The sequence below is a fragment of the Tetrao urogallus genome (assembly GCF_951394365.1).
Source record: "Tetrao urogallus genome assembly, chromosome: 7".
NCBI lineage: Eukaryota > Metazoa > Chordata > Aves > Galliformes > Phasianidae > Tetrao > Tetrao urogallus.
In genome coordinates, this window is record NC_136820.1 from 46,197,962 (window position 1) to 46,210,979 (window position 13,018).

At 37.0% G+C, this 13,018-nt stretch overlaps 1 protein-coding gene across 1 annotated transcript in view; it reads right to left on the reverse strand.

The window, feature by feature from the left end:
• The window catches only part of LOC306948552 (sodium channel protein type 5 subunit alpha-like), a gene marked incomplete at both ends in the record, with an annotated part of 36,925 nt that extends 24,235 nt beyond the window's left edge, over window positions 1–12,690 (reverse strand). The window contains 9 exons of the mRNA XM_079538188.1: window positions 399–593; window positions 2,769–2,913; window positions 3,759–3,822; window positions 4,736–4,957; window positions 6,065–6,156; window positions 9,306–9,434; window positions 10,528–10,617; window positions 11,262–11,380; window positions 12,418–12,690. Coding sequence (XP_079394314.1) covers window positions 399–593; window positions 2,769–2,913; window positions 3,759–3,822; window positions 4,736–4,957; window positions 6,065–6,156; window positions 9,306–9,434; window positions 10,528–10,617; window positions 11,262–11,380; window positions 12,418–12,690 — 1,329 coding nt within the window. The remainder of the gene's footprint in view (window positions 1–398; window positions 594–2,768; window positions 2,914–3,758; window positions 3,823–4,735; window positions 4,958–6,064; window positions 6,157–9,305; window positions 9,435–10,527; window positions 10,618–11,261; window positions 11,381–12,417) is intronic.
• Window positions 12,691–13,018: the final 328 nt, after the last annotated feature.

A 13,018-nucleotide genomic window follows, 5' to 3' on the forward strand; every position in this document is an offset into this window, starting at 1 on the left:
ATATTTGTAGCGTGTCAAAACCAACAGCAAAGAAACTAATGCAGTTCCTGGATGCTCCTTTACATGAACATGGAACTAATGGTACTAGCCTGGCAAAGGCTGCCTATCCTGGTCTTGTCAGCTGGTAGACGTTCTGTGTGCAATCATTCAAAAAGAGCTCAGCTGAACACAGTGGCTCTCAGAAAGTGGGTATTCTTACACAGTCCTGAAATCCATCTGCAGTTCCAACCTCAATCTCAAGAAATTAAAGAAATGTCAACTTTCCTCATGGATGCATGTATCTCTACCTGTACTTCATTTGTCAGACTATGCAGTGATAGAAAAGACAGTTTGTTATATTCAAGGATATAAGAAAAAATATATATTTTATTCTTTATTATATACAACAATTTACAAACCTGTTCTTTCTCAAGAATTTTTTTAGCATCCTGAAGTAATTTTTCCTTTGCCTGTGTTTCAGCAAGAGTAGCTTTGTTCTGCTCTTCATATGCCATAGTTACTACAGCCAATATCAGATTGAAGAGATAAAATGAGCATAAAAAGATGACAGCTATAAAAAATAAAATGTAGCTCTTCCCAGATGAACGGATAGTCTATGAGAAAAAAAGGAAAGATCATAACAGGTTCTTAAAATACAAACATTTGCAGTAGGATTAGAAATTAGCAATTTATTTTCCTATACAATGCAAGAGGTCAAGATACTGCACTGTTTTCTTGACACAGTAGCAGGATCTACCTCTGGTCTAGGTTATGCAGAAGGTCTAGGAATACATCTAATCAGGAGCTCATATGGCCTCAAGTAAATAAATTGTAGATCTTAAAAAACCTGATAATACAATGTATTTTTATTCAAGCATTCATAAGGATGCTCTATACGGCTCAGAAGAAGAATGAACAAAATTTTTTTATTAAAATTAAATGAAGTAATTCTCAGCAAATTGGGCAAATGACCAGAGTTTAAGTTATGATAAGGCAACTTCAGCTGTAAAGAGTTTTATAGGTGACTACAGAAGAAATTACTGAAAATAACAAGAAAGAAAGCTAGAATTATCTAAAAATTCTAAAATATGCTATCATTAGTTAATAAGAGGCAATAATTAGAGTGCTTATTCTTACTTTTTTTAAAGTAGCACTGAAAGAGATGGTTAAAAATTAAGCTCTGAGACATTAGAAAACAAAAACTGCATGACCTTGAACTAACAGTAAGAATACATGACTGTTTAGGTTGGAAAAGTCCTTCAAGATCATCTAGTAAGACCTTCAGTATCATCTAGCAGTCTAGTATCCACCCAATCCTACACGTCCACTGCTGAGCTGTGTCCCTAACAGCAACATTAAAGCATCCTAAATACCTGCAGGGACAGGGAATCCACCACTTCTCTGGGCAGCCCATTCCTATGCTTGACAATCCTTTTTATGAAGAAATTCTTCGTGATATCCAGTTTAAACCTGCCCTAGTGCAACTTGAGGCTGTAATCTCATATCTTATCACTTGCCATTGAGAAAAGAGAACAACCCCCACCTCGCTATAACCTCCTTTCAGAGACTTGTAGAGAGTAATAAAGCCACCTTTTTCTTCACAGTAAACAAGGCAGTTCCCCCAGCCACTCCTTTTAAGCTTTGCTTTCTAGTCCCATCAACAACTCTTGCTCTTCCCTGGAAATGCTTGAGTAACTCAGTATCCTTGTGGTGAGAGGCCCAAAGCCTGAGGTGCAGCCTCACCAGTCCCAGTACAAGGCACGACCACCTCCTGCTCCTGCTGGTTGCACTATTTTTGATGCAAACCAGAATGCCACTGGCTTCGTGGCCATCTGGACACACTGTCTGGCTTGTGTTCAGCAGGCTGTTTACCAGCACCTCCACATGCTTTTGTACTTAGCAGCTCTCCAGCCACCCTTCTCAAGCCCATATTACAAAATGGAGTTGCTGTGGTTAAAGTGCAGAACCTGGCACTGGATCTTGTTGAATGCCATGAGACTCGGTGCAATCCATCAACCCAGCCTATCCAGATCTCTTTTGCTGAGCCTTCCTACCATGAGGCAGATCAACAGTCCTACCCAAGTTGGTGTCATCTGCAGATGTATCCATTAAAAAAATAATCTCAATCAACAGAAATTGCTGAAGAGATGTTAAAGTGAACCATACGAAAACTGCAGAACAAGGCAGAAGAGAATTCTCTTCTAGCACAGACACTGCATAGGTATAATGGATCCAGAAAGATCTCTGCATACAATTTCTGTATAGTTTATGTAAAAAAACAAACAAACAAAACCCCAGAACTTAAAAGTTGCAAATAAAACATAAAAGGCTCTGTTTTTTGGTTTTTTTTTTTTAGTTCCAGCTATCAAAATACACTCTGAAATCTAAGCGTATTTGTTCTGAGCCAAAAGGTTTGAGGAAGAGTCAGGATTTAGAGAAAAACAGAGTATGCAAGTCCTCACAGCTCCTTCAACAGTAGGGAACTCACTAACTGGATCTCTTACACATCCCCAATCCTTTGCTAGTGTCATAATTAAAATACTTATTTACTACTCACTGTTCTAAGTGTGTTCTCCAATGAAACTATGAGTGCTCATGTTAAGAATGCTGCCATTCAATGTCACTTGCAGAAAGTGTCACAACTTAGCCAATTGAAGCTTCTTCCTTAATATTGGTTCTAAAACAAGTTTCGTATCAGTAATGTTAAAATAGGTGCAGATTTTTCTACTGGACATAAACCTCTGAACTTCATGTCCAAAGTCAACGTAGCAGATGATAAAAGTACCTACTTGTCTGTACAGACGCTCCCAGGAATCCTGTGTCATCAGACGGAATAAAGAAAGGAAGGCCCAGCCAAAATGATCAAAACTTGTGTAGCCAAAGTCAGGATTGTTCCAACGTTTCAAACATGTGTAGTTTTCAGGGCACTCACCTCTAAAGAAGAACAATACTTACACTTGCAGTATTAGAATATGCTCTAAGGCACTCTAGTTCACAACACCATGTACAGATTTGTTCAGCTCATCTGAAACTCCAGTTTCATTGATCATAAAATGGCCTGGGTTGAAAAGGACCTCAAAGATCATCTAGTTTCAACCCCCCTGCCATAGGCAGGGTTGCCAACCACCAGACCAGGCTGCCCAGAGAAAGTGCGGATGCTCCATCCCTGGAGGTGCCAAGGTCAGGCTGGATAGAGCCCTGGGCAGCCTGATCTGCAAACAGATCAGGGTAGGAGGGTTAGAACTCAATGGCTTTAAACTTTCCTTCCAACCCAAGCCGTTCTGTGATTCTAGAAGAACTGATTTATATCAGACAACTCTGGAAAATCATTTGACTTGTCACAGATTTGTGGTACAGTCTTGACTAGACAGAAACTCTCTTCTCAAGGGGGGTACATACAAAGGTATACATAAAGGGGGAAAATCTAAAACTATACTGACATTTAAACAATCCACCAGGATAAAGAGAGCTTGTTAACACCTCACATTCTTTACTGATCTGTTCCCCTCATATTTTTTCTCATATTCTATACCAATTATATTACCAGCAGTTAGCAAGAAAGCACATCAATAACTGTGGACATTCTAGTATTACCATTCATTTGTTCTCTCAGATTAAGTATTATGAAAAGAAGAAAATAAGAAAAAATTAATAAAATTAAGAATTAAGAAAAAATCCATCTTTCTGAAAAATCATCAGTATTTCCTCGTGCCAAAAATAAAGCCAAAATCCATACAGAGGGGAAAACAAGGAAGTACTGAAACTGTTTTCTCACTTACGAAGAATTTCCATTGTAACCACAGAGCAGGATGTCAGAAGATCCATTCATTCTGGCACAGATATCTAATAAACAATAATAATAATAAAAAGGAATCTTTAACTCAGAAGTTGTTGCCTTAAACTTCTCCAGGTTCAAGTGGCTGTTCACATACTCAATTCCTAACCACACACAGTAAGCCATACATTACTGCACTATAAATGATGGCCTAATATACGAAATCTCAGTGAAAATCTTATTAGGGCTGTTTCTCTGCAGATCCATCCCTAGATATGAAAGTTTTTGTTTTTGTTTTTGTTTTTTTAAATTTATTTATTGTAAGATTTTATTCATTTTTGTAAATATAGGAATACCTAAAAGAGGTAGTCAAAATCCGTGAACAACACAGTCTGTGTTAAAATAAATTCAATTTGAGCACAGTTCCCTTAAAAATAGGATAAATAGGTAAAGAAGGTAGCTTATGGGAACTGCTGAATCACAGCCTGAGCCTCTGATTGACCACCTGAGGCAAGCAATGAGTCAGCCAGGTGAAGGCAATTCTCCAGTGCCACCTGAAGGGGTGGAGCCTGGCCGCACCTCTCCTAGACTCCATTTAACAGTTGACTACCAGTGGGGAAGGATCTTTTTTGGAGATCGCTCCTCCTGGATTTTCTCAGTGAGCCCAAGCTTTCCATCCATTCTTCTTCAGAATGACTAAAGCCTAACATTCTTGTATATTTCTTAATTATAACTTGTCTATTCCTTGATTATACAGGTGCTTACAGAAAATGTAGCCTGCGCTATCACATAGACTGCTAATCTTTCCTTAAATACTAGACTCATTAATGTCACGTTTCTCTGTCCGAGAGATTTCATATGACTACTTTTGCAAATACCTTCTCATAGGAAACACAACTGTTTTGTATCATTTGTGTTAAAAACAAATTTTTGAAACTTCCTTCACAGGTAGGAAGATACACAGATGACATAAAAGGAGACAATAATAAAATTTACCTGTTTCACTTGCGTTATATATCTTGGCATCCTTACAAAATGTGTCATTGTACGTAGTATTTGTGAGGACACATTTGTTTTTTAGATTGCCCATAAAAAGCTGCAGGCCTATTAGAGCAAATATGCTCAAGCAAAAAACAGTCAAGATCAACACATCAGTAAGTTTCTTAACAGATTCGATAAGTGAATTCACGATGACTTTCAGACCTAGAAAAATAAGATTCAATGATATGCATCATGAGAAGAAGAATGCAACATTGCTGTATGACAACATACAACAGTTTTGAGTATATTAAAGTATATTACACCCAGGAGGGGAGTAAACTCTTCAAAAGGGCTGACAATAACAGGACTAGGGGAAATGGATCCAAGTTGAAGGAGAGGATTTAGGTTGGATGTTAGGGGGAAGTTCTCTACAAGGAGAGTGGTTGGGCCCTGGAACGGGCCGCCCAGGAAGGTTGTGGATGCCCCGTCCTTGGACGTGTTCAAAGCCAGGTTGGACGGGGTCCTGGGCAACCTGATCTAAATGTGTATGTTTGGTGGCCCTGCTAGGCAGGGGGGTTGGAACTACATGATCCTTGAGGTCCCTTCCAACCCGGGTGATTCTGTGATATTAAAAATAAATCAGTGTAAATGATCTTGTAGCTTCACAGTATTAAGTTAAATATGATGAGCAATGTATTTTTTTACTTAAATTTCCTGATCATTATTAAAACTGATTTTGCTAGCTTGAATATTAAAGCTTAAGGTGTCATCTAGCTTAAGATGCTGGCTACACAACCTCTTATGAAATAACATTCTTAAATATTGTGAAGCCAACATTCTTGTAAACTAATTATAGCAGCTTAAGCTAATGAAGTGTAACATAAACCAGGAATATGCTATTATAGCAATTATTATGTTAAGAGAAGAAATTGGATAGGGTGCACTGTTCAGAAAAGACATAAGTAAATAACACTGAGCATTAATGATGGTATAGAAAGAGGAGAAATAGTAAAATCTGCCTGGGGCAAAATCATTTTGAGTAGGGATGATAAAACATTCTGTTAGCATACTACTGAATGTTACTACATACTGCAAAACAGTCACACCTTGGGACCACGTTAACTGACACAAAGTGACCAGACAACACAACCCTGGAGGTGTTCAAGAAATGTTTAGATGTTGTACTGAGGGTGACAGATGGGCAGTTGGACTGGATGATTTTAGAGGTCTTTTTCAGCCCTGGTTATTCTATGATCCTATGAAAAGGTGAGGAATTAGTAAATCTCTGTTGAAGTAAGGAGGTGATTAGTCATACATGTTGTTCCTTACCTGGTATTACTGAAATAGCCTTCAAAGTCCTCAGTACTCTGAATGTCCGAAGAGCTGAAATATTGCCTGATGTTGTACAGATACTAACATACCTATAAAATTAAACATCATGTAACTGAATGACAAAGATCCATCTTTGCAGAGAGTATGAACACAGAGAATACATTAATTAATACAATAAACACAAGAAAAAGGCAAATATATCCTGAAATAGAAGCCTGAAGTTTGGAATCTAAATTCATTTTTAGGAATAATTATAAAATATTGAGCCTTTTGAACAGTGCCACTCAAAAGAAACACAAGATTTTCTTCCTATGGATTTGGATGCTGAAGTCTTTAAATGTTTATCCCCCAAAAATGTCAATAAATATAAAACCTTCAATGACATAATCACATCGTTTCAAAATGACTGACTCAGAAGGCTAAAGTAAGCATATGCTGAAACAACCTATTAAACTGAACACAGATATTGCAACTATCTCATAAAACTACATTATATATAGTTTACAGAAAGGGAATTGAGCAAAATTAGCTTTAAAATATGTTAATTCTGTACTGCTTGTAACTTTTGCCAGTCAATTAAAAACTTGAATATAGAAACCATTTTCCATTTAATTTTTTCAGCAATTTGGAAATGATAGAAAATGAGGACTGTAAGAGCTTCATATTCTATGCAACACTTTATCTGGCTAGCTCATACTTTGTAAGATGTCCTTCATGTGAGAATGGATATTGTGACCCTTTTTTAAATGAGACCATACTGGTAACAGAATTCCTTAAAACATGAAGTCTCAATAACACTATCTGAGAAACACCGGTTGGAAAGGACCTCTGGGGATGATTTAGGCAACTACTCACTCAAAGCATGACTTTTAACAGTAACAGATCAGACCACCACAGCTTTGCCTAGCCTGTAAGATTAAAGTACCTGAAGTAATAACTGCACTGTTAATTTCCATATACTACAGATAATATGTAGAAAAGTGCTTATAACTGCTTGAATACAAATGAATCAGGAGTATGTGTAGCAAAGCAAGACTGCAAAACATAATTGTGCATACAGCTGGTGGACTACTTGATAGCTACTGATTGTGTACATGTCTTCAGTCTAAAATCCTTAGAGGTTTGTAGATTGTACGTGATGACATCTGAGTACATAACTTGTTACTCTTGAGGGAAAACTAGTTATGCATATGGCAATTGTAAGCTGTCTTTGTTACAGAGCCCATTAGATTCTGTAAGTTTCAAGACCCTGGGACCAGTAAGCAAGATAAACAGGAGGATGAATTCCTGGACTTTGAGACAACAGACCCAGCTTGTTCAGAGATTTGCTTGGCAGGAACCCAGGAGAAATTGTCTCATAGGGAAAAGTAACCCCTAGAACAGAAGGTTTGATCTTTAAGGGTATTTTCTTCAAAGCACAAGAATCACATGCTCCGCTCTGCACAGTAAAGCAAGTGCAGCAGAATATCCCCTAATCTCAACAGGGAAGTCTTGACTAAGGTATTCTAAAAGGATGTGTAGGAAAGATGAAGGAAAAAGACAAAATTCAGCTGAATTTGGAGTTGTCCAGTTCCTGGAAGCTTACCATGAAATAATGAGAGATGGCAGAGTTAAGTTACTACACAAGACATTCCAATTAGGTAAATGGGTGAAATAAATCAAAATGCAGTTGGGATGGGTTGCTTGGGGAGATTTACTGAATCTCCACCCTCAGAGAAACTCTGTACTCGAGCAACAAGATCCCAAACTTAACTTAAATCAACTCCACTTTTGAACCACATGATTTCTAAAAGTTCCTTTCAATCAACATTCTCTAATAAATTAAAAACAAACAACCGGAACATATTCAGCAATGCTAAATGGCAGGGAAAATTTTGAAAGCTCAGACTTGGCTTTGAGCTATCTGTTCACTGCTACCAGACTATCTTGCTTTCAAGACAAATGTTCTGCATTTGAGATGCAAATTCTGACTTCTTTTCTTCCTCATTTCTTGTCCACATAGCTAACTGCTTTTACTTTGAGCTTAAATAAGATCACAGCAGAGATCCATCTGGCCACTTATCCCATATTTAAGAATGGCCCATGACAAAGGCTTACAGAAGAGTTTTGAATCAAGGCCAAGATTTCCTTCTTCCAGAAAATTTGTAGCTCAGGGATTTCCTGAAGATGACAACCTACTTTTGTGTTAAATAAAACCTAAATGTGATCTCCTCCAGCATTCTATCCAGAAACATTCCAAACACAAGAAATCCAATACCTCCTATGGTAATGCACCTACGCATGCTGTGAGAAGCTAAACCCTTCATTTTCATTCTGCCATCTGAAAACTTCAGTTGGCGCCTTTACCTCATCTGTGGTTTTATAAAAAGGATTTATTCTCTTTCTGGTTCTGTCCTAGAGATTTCTACCATGTTCCTACTGTGTTTTTTTTTTCTTTCTCATGAGTTCTACACTAGTTTCTCCTTACATGGAACACAAGACGCACATTTACTCATCCTTCTCTGTATCTTTTTTGTTGCCTTTTGAAGGCTGCAGGTGCATCCTGAAAAAATATAAAGATTTCTGTATGTAAATAACTTTGCATTCCACTTTGTTGTATCTCATCCTCAATATCTTCGTATTCTATTTTATTCTCTGGCCATAAGTGCACATGAAGTAGTGTTTTCACCAGATCATTTATTTAAACTCCAAATGCTTTTCCTAACTAACGAAGTCTATTTCAGAGCTCCTAGCTGCGTATGTAAAGTGAGGTCTGTTTTTCCTTGAGCAATGCTTTACATTACTTAGATATCATCTGTTACTTATCAGCATGTCATTCAACACCTTGTAATGTCTTTTGAATCCTTCTCAAATGAGCTTCATCTGATCCAGAGAAGAACAAATAAGACAACATAAGGCATGCTTGGTTTTGGCTGTCTATGCAGAGAACTCTTAAAAGAAAGATAAGAATGCACTAAGTTGAGAAAATAGGTCTATTAAATGTGATAATGCATTAAGACACAAAGCAAATTAAAGGGAGCTCAAAAAAATGAGTTTTTACATTTAGGTCTTGTTTTAAAGTCTACTGAAGTCTCCCATTTTTCTCTCACTGGGCAGCAGATACACAGGGGGTGACTGAAACAGAGCAATTTTTAAGCCATAGAATGTCAACTACTACAGAGAACTTTGGAACATAAAATAGCATATCATGTGTACATTTGTCCCCTTGAGTGTGAAAAAAAAATTGAGCTTTACTTACGTCACCACAAGAACAGCAAAATCCAGAACGTTCCATGGATCTCGAAGAAAGGTAAATTCATTCCAAACCAATCCTCTTGCTAATACTTTTATCAGTATTTCACCAGTGTATATGGCAGTGAAGAGGTGTCTGAGAAGGAAAACATGTATTAAAGATACAGAAATAAAAACATGAATGAGATTGAAATGCATTCAGGGACATTCTACCTTTTCTGTGATTTAACTACAGGATGGGAATCAAAAGTAGAACCAACAGGATAGATTACTTTCATGAGTAGAAAAAGATGTATCCCTGAGTTTCAGAACAATTTCCATGTAGATCTGTGATTACAAATGTTCATCTAAGTATACCATACTATTTCCAGATGAAGAGTAGCTCATACGTTCTAATTAAAAATAATGAAAGTCCATATACATGTTCTAAAGCAGGGCAAAAAATACCATGGCTTTACATTTTGGCAGAACTGTAGCAACAAAAGGCATTCTTTTCTGCAAACCTTGGAAAGATTGCATGTTTCATAAATGTATTCTAGCAAAAATTCTGTACCCAAAATAAGGTCTATATAAAACTAAGCAATCATTATCACTGTCCTTACCCCAAAATATGAGCAATTAAAAATATGGAACCTCTGATGCCACAGGCACATTTTCAAGTTTTAATTCTGGAATATTCATTCAAGTTAAAGTGGATAAAGGGCACAATTGCCAAAGGTAAGACGACAGTCTAAATAGATGGCTTCCTACTGTGAGCAGCTGAACAGGGGGCATCTCAGAAACTCCCAAAGGAGGGCAACAAACATGGTAAAAGAGCTAGAAAGCAGGTCCTGTGAGGAGAGACTGACAACACTCAGCTTGTCTATTTTATCCAGTTCTATCTCATCCTATCCTATAGGATATATAGATATATATGGGATATAGGACTTAAAGAACTTAAAGCTGTACAACTTCTCTAAAAGGCTGAAGCCTCCAAAGGAAAGATGGGCCAACCTTCTGCATTACACAAGATGGCAGAAGTAGCCAATATGAAGTGCACATGTGTATGCCTCTAAGAAAAAAGGCTGAAGCTCCACAAAGACCAACTATAAAACAGTAATCTCAAATCTTCCTCAGCAGCCTGTCTGAGGGTTTTTGAACACCAGAATTAGCACACCACATTATTTACTCTTCTTCAGTCTCGTGTGTTAGTTTCCTTAGAGTGAAGAAAAGGCAACTGAGATACTTACTCAGTTCCATTGAACTCTGATGCAAGCTTATCTATAGCCATGGAGGCACAGTTGAGTACCACAGTCAGTGTAATGAAGCCAACAAATAATGTGAATAATAAGTTAAGGAAAAAGCGCTGTATTATAAAACAGTGAAGTTCAGGAAAGTTGCTTTTAGCAATGGCATGACTATGCACGAAAGTCAGCCATACTGAGGGATCTATTCCCACAAATGAACAAGTCTAAAGGAAAACAAATATGTGGCAGAAAGAACAGAAACGACTCAGCCTGCAGCTCTGCACCTGCAAGCCTTTATATTTTAACTTCCTTCAAACTATATATTTTTCCAAATACAGGAGAAGTTGTGCTCAGGGCTGTATAAACTTGAGCCCGAAATATCCTTTTTAGGGAAACACTGGACTCTTTCAGCAAAGCATTGCTGTAATTGCCATTCTTCATGTTTTAATTATGAGGAAGTCCCTGGTTTGTTTTTAACTAAAATTTTAAACTTGTTACTATACTGGAGATTCACAAAGAGTTCTAGCTTCTAAATGTTGTTTCATAACAGCATCTTCAAATCTAACTCTTCAAATAAGAGTTTTTTTAACACTAAACTGTAGTATTTGTAAATATTGCATCTCGTAAACAGTTTTGCTCTCAGCATGAAAGCCACAATTTGATTAATATGAAGAAAACCACATAAATGTGCACCATACATTCTAAAATTAAAACGACAGAACTCAAGCAAAGGATATGAATGGATCAGAATTTTAATTGCTGCTTTTCTGATTGGATTAAAAGGACCAAGTATACACAAGGCAGGTGTGGCAGTAAACCGGAAAATAGTCCGTCTTTTATTGATCACCATGAAAGTCTATAAAAAAAAAAGAAAAATCATAGCATATGAAATATTTTAAAGAAATAAAATGATCAAGCAGCTGTGTACATTACCTCCTAGTTACCATAAGGTCCATTGCAGCTCAGTACTATTGGCAGATGAAGTAAAAACTGTCTAATCAAAAACAGCTAACTAACATTTCTAACTAGCATTTATGTAGATGCCTTTGGAGCAATCAGACTTATTTTCTTTCCATCAATCATTCTGTTTGCTTTGAGAAAAAAAGCCTCTGGAAGGCCCTTTTCATCAATAATTACAAAGCCTGCTTCATGTTCTCTGATTAAACGACCACATTCCAGTGAATGGTCTATTTTACAGACAGCGACGTCAGACTGAGTGGAACATTCTGCTCTTCAGGTATAATAATAAGGAATCATACAACAGACATTTAATTTGGAAGAGAATCCTACAGCATCTAATTCACATACTGCTGTAGGCAACAAAGAAAAACATTTTGCAGTGGCACGGAGTATATGCAATCTCAATACTGTACAATTAAGAAAGCTGACGAGACATTACAAAGTAACAAAAAATTGATGTTGTCTAAAGCAAATTAATCTTTTTGCTATACAGAGTACTGGAAACATTTCAAATATGCCTCACCTAGTTTGTATATTTGCAATTATGCAAAAGCATTTGCAATAAGTCAGGGTAACCCACTGTTTGACAGGCACTGAGTTCAGCCTCACATACTTCATAGAAACTCTTCTGAGTAACAAAGCATCAGTTATCTCAGAACCTATTTTTGATCAAAATCTATCCAGTGTATTCTATTCTCATAATCAATTCTGATTACTGACTGGGCCTTAAAAATACCTTGTAGTATTACACAGTATGGGACATAGGTTAGCGAGCCTACCCCAACAAATACCAGTAATGTTCTAAGAAAATCTATCTACAGATCTGTCTGCAATCCAAAAGCAGCAACTTCTGAATACAACCTTCATTATCTCTTAGGAGTATAGCAGATTAATTAAAGAAAAAAAAACGTTTATTTATTTATTAATTTTAACCCTGTGATCACTGTAGTATGGATCCAAATCTTCCAGGGGTTCCCCAATAAGCTCCACAGGAACGTCACCATAGAGAGACGGCAGTTTTTTACAGGTTTTCAGATCAAGCTGAGGAGTCACTTTATCCTCTTCAACTTCTTGGTCAGTAGTTTCCTGCTTAAGTTTGGCTTGCTTCTCTTTTTTCTCAGCAATTTTTTTCTCAATTGCTGCCAAGGACTCGGGAGTGAACCGTTGAAAGCTGATAGTTTCCAGTGGCCAAAACAATGGATCCATTTTCCTTCTGTTTGTTTTCAGTGCTAGAAATAGCTTAAAAGAGAAAGCTCTTGATAAGTAGAAATTAATAGGAAAAGAAAAAACAAGAACAGTAACTAAAACGAAATAGATACATTATTTTTTCCTTCTGTGAAATCCTGCGTGAAAATAAAGGAATTAGAAACACATTCAATTAGAAGAAAGGGTAATGTAAAACAAAGCCCATTCCTTCCTCTTTTTCATCTAGGATGTGTCAAAATCACGTCTCTATCAGAACTTTGACAACTGCTGAATTGTTTCTCTGAAACAACTCACAGTATTAGCAACCTCACACTTTGATTTCTGCACT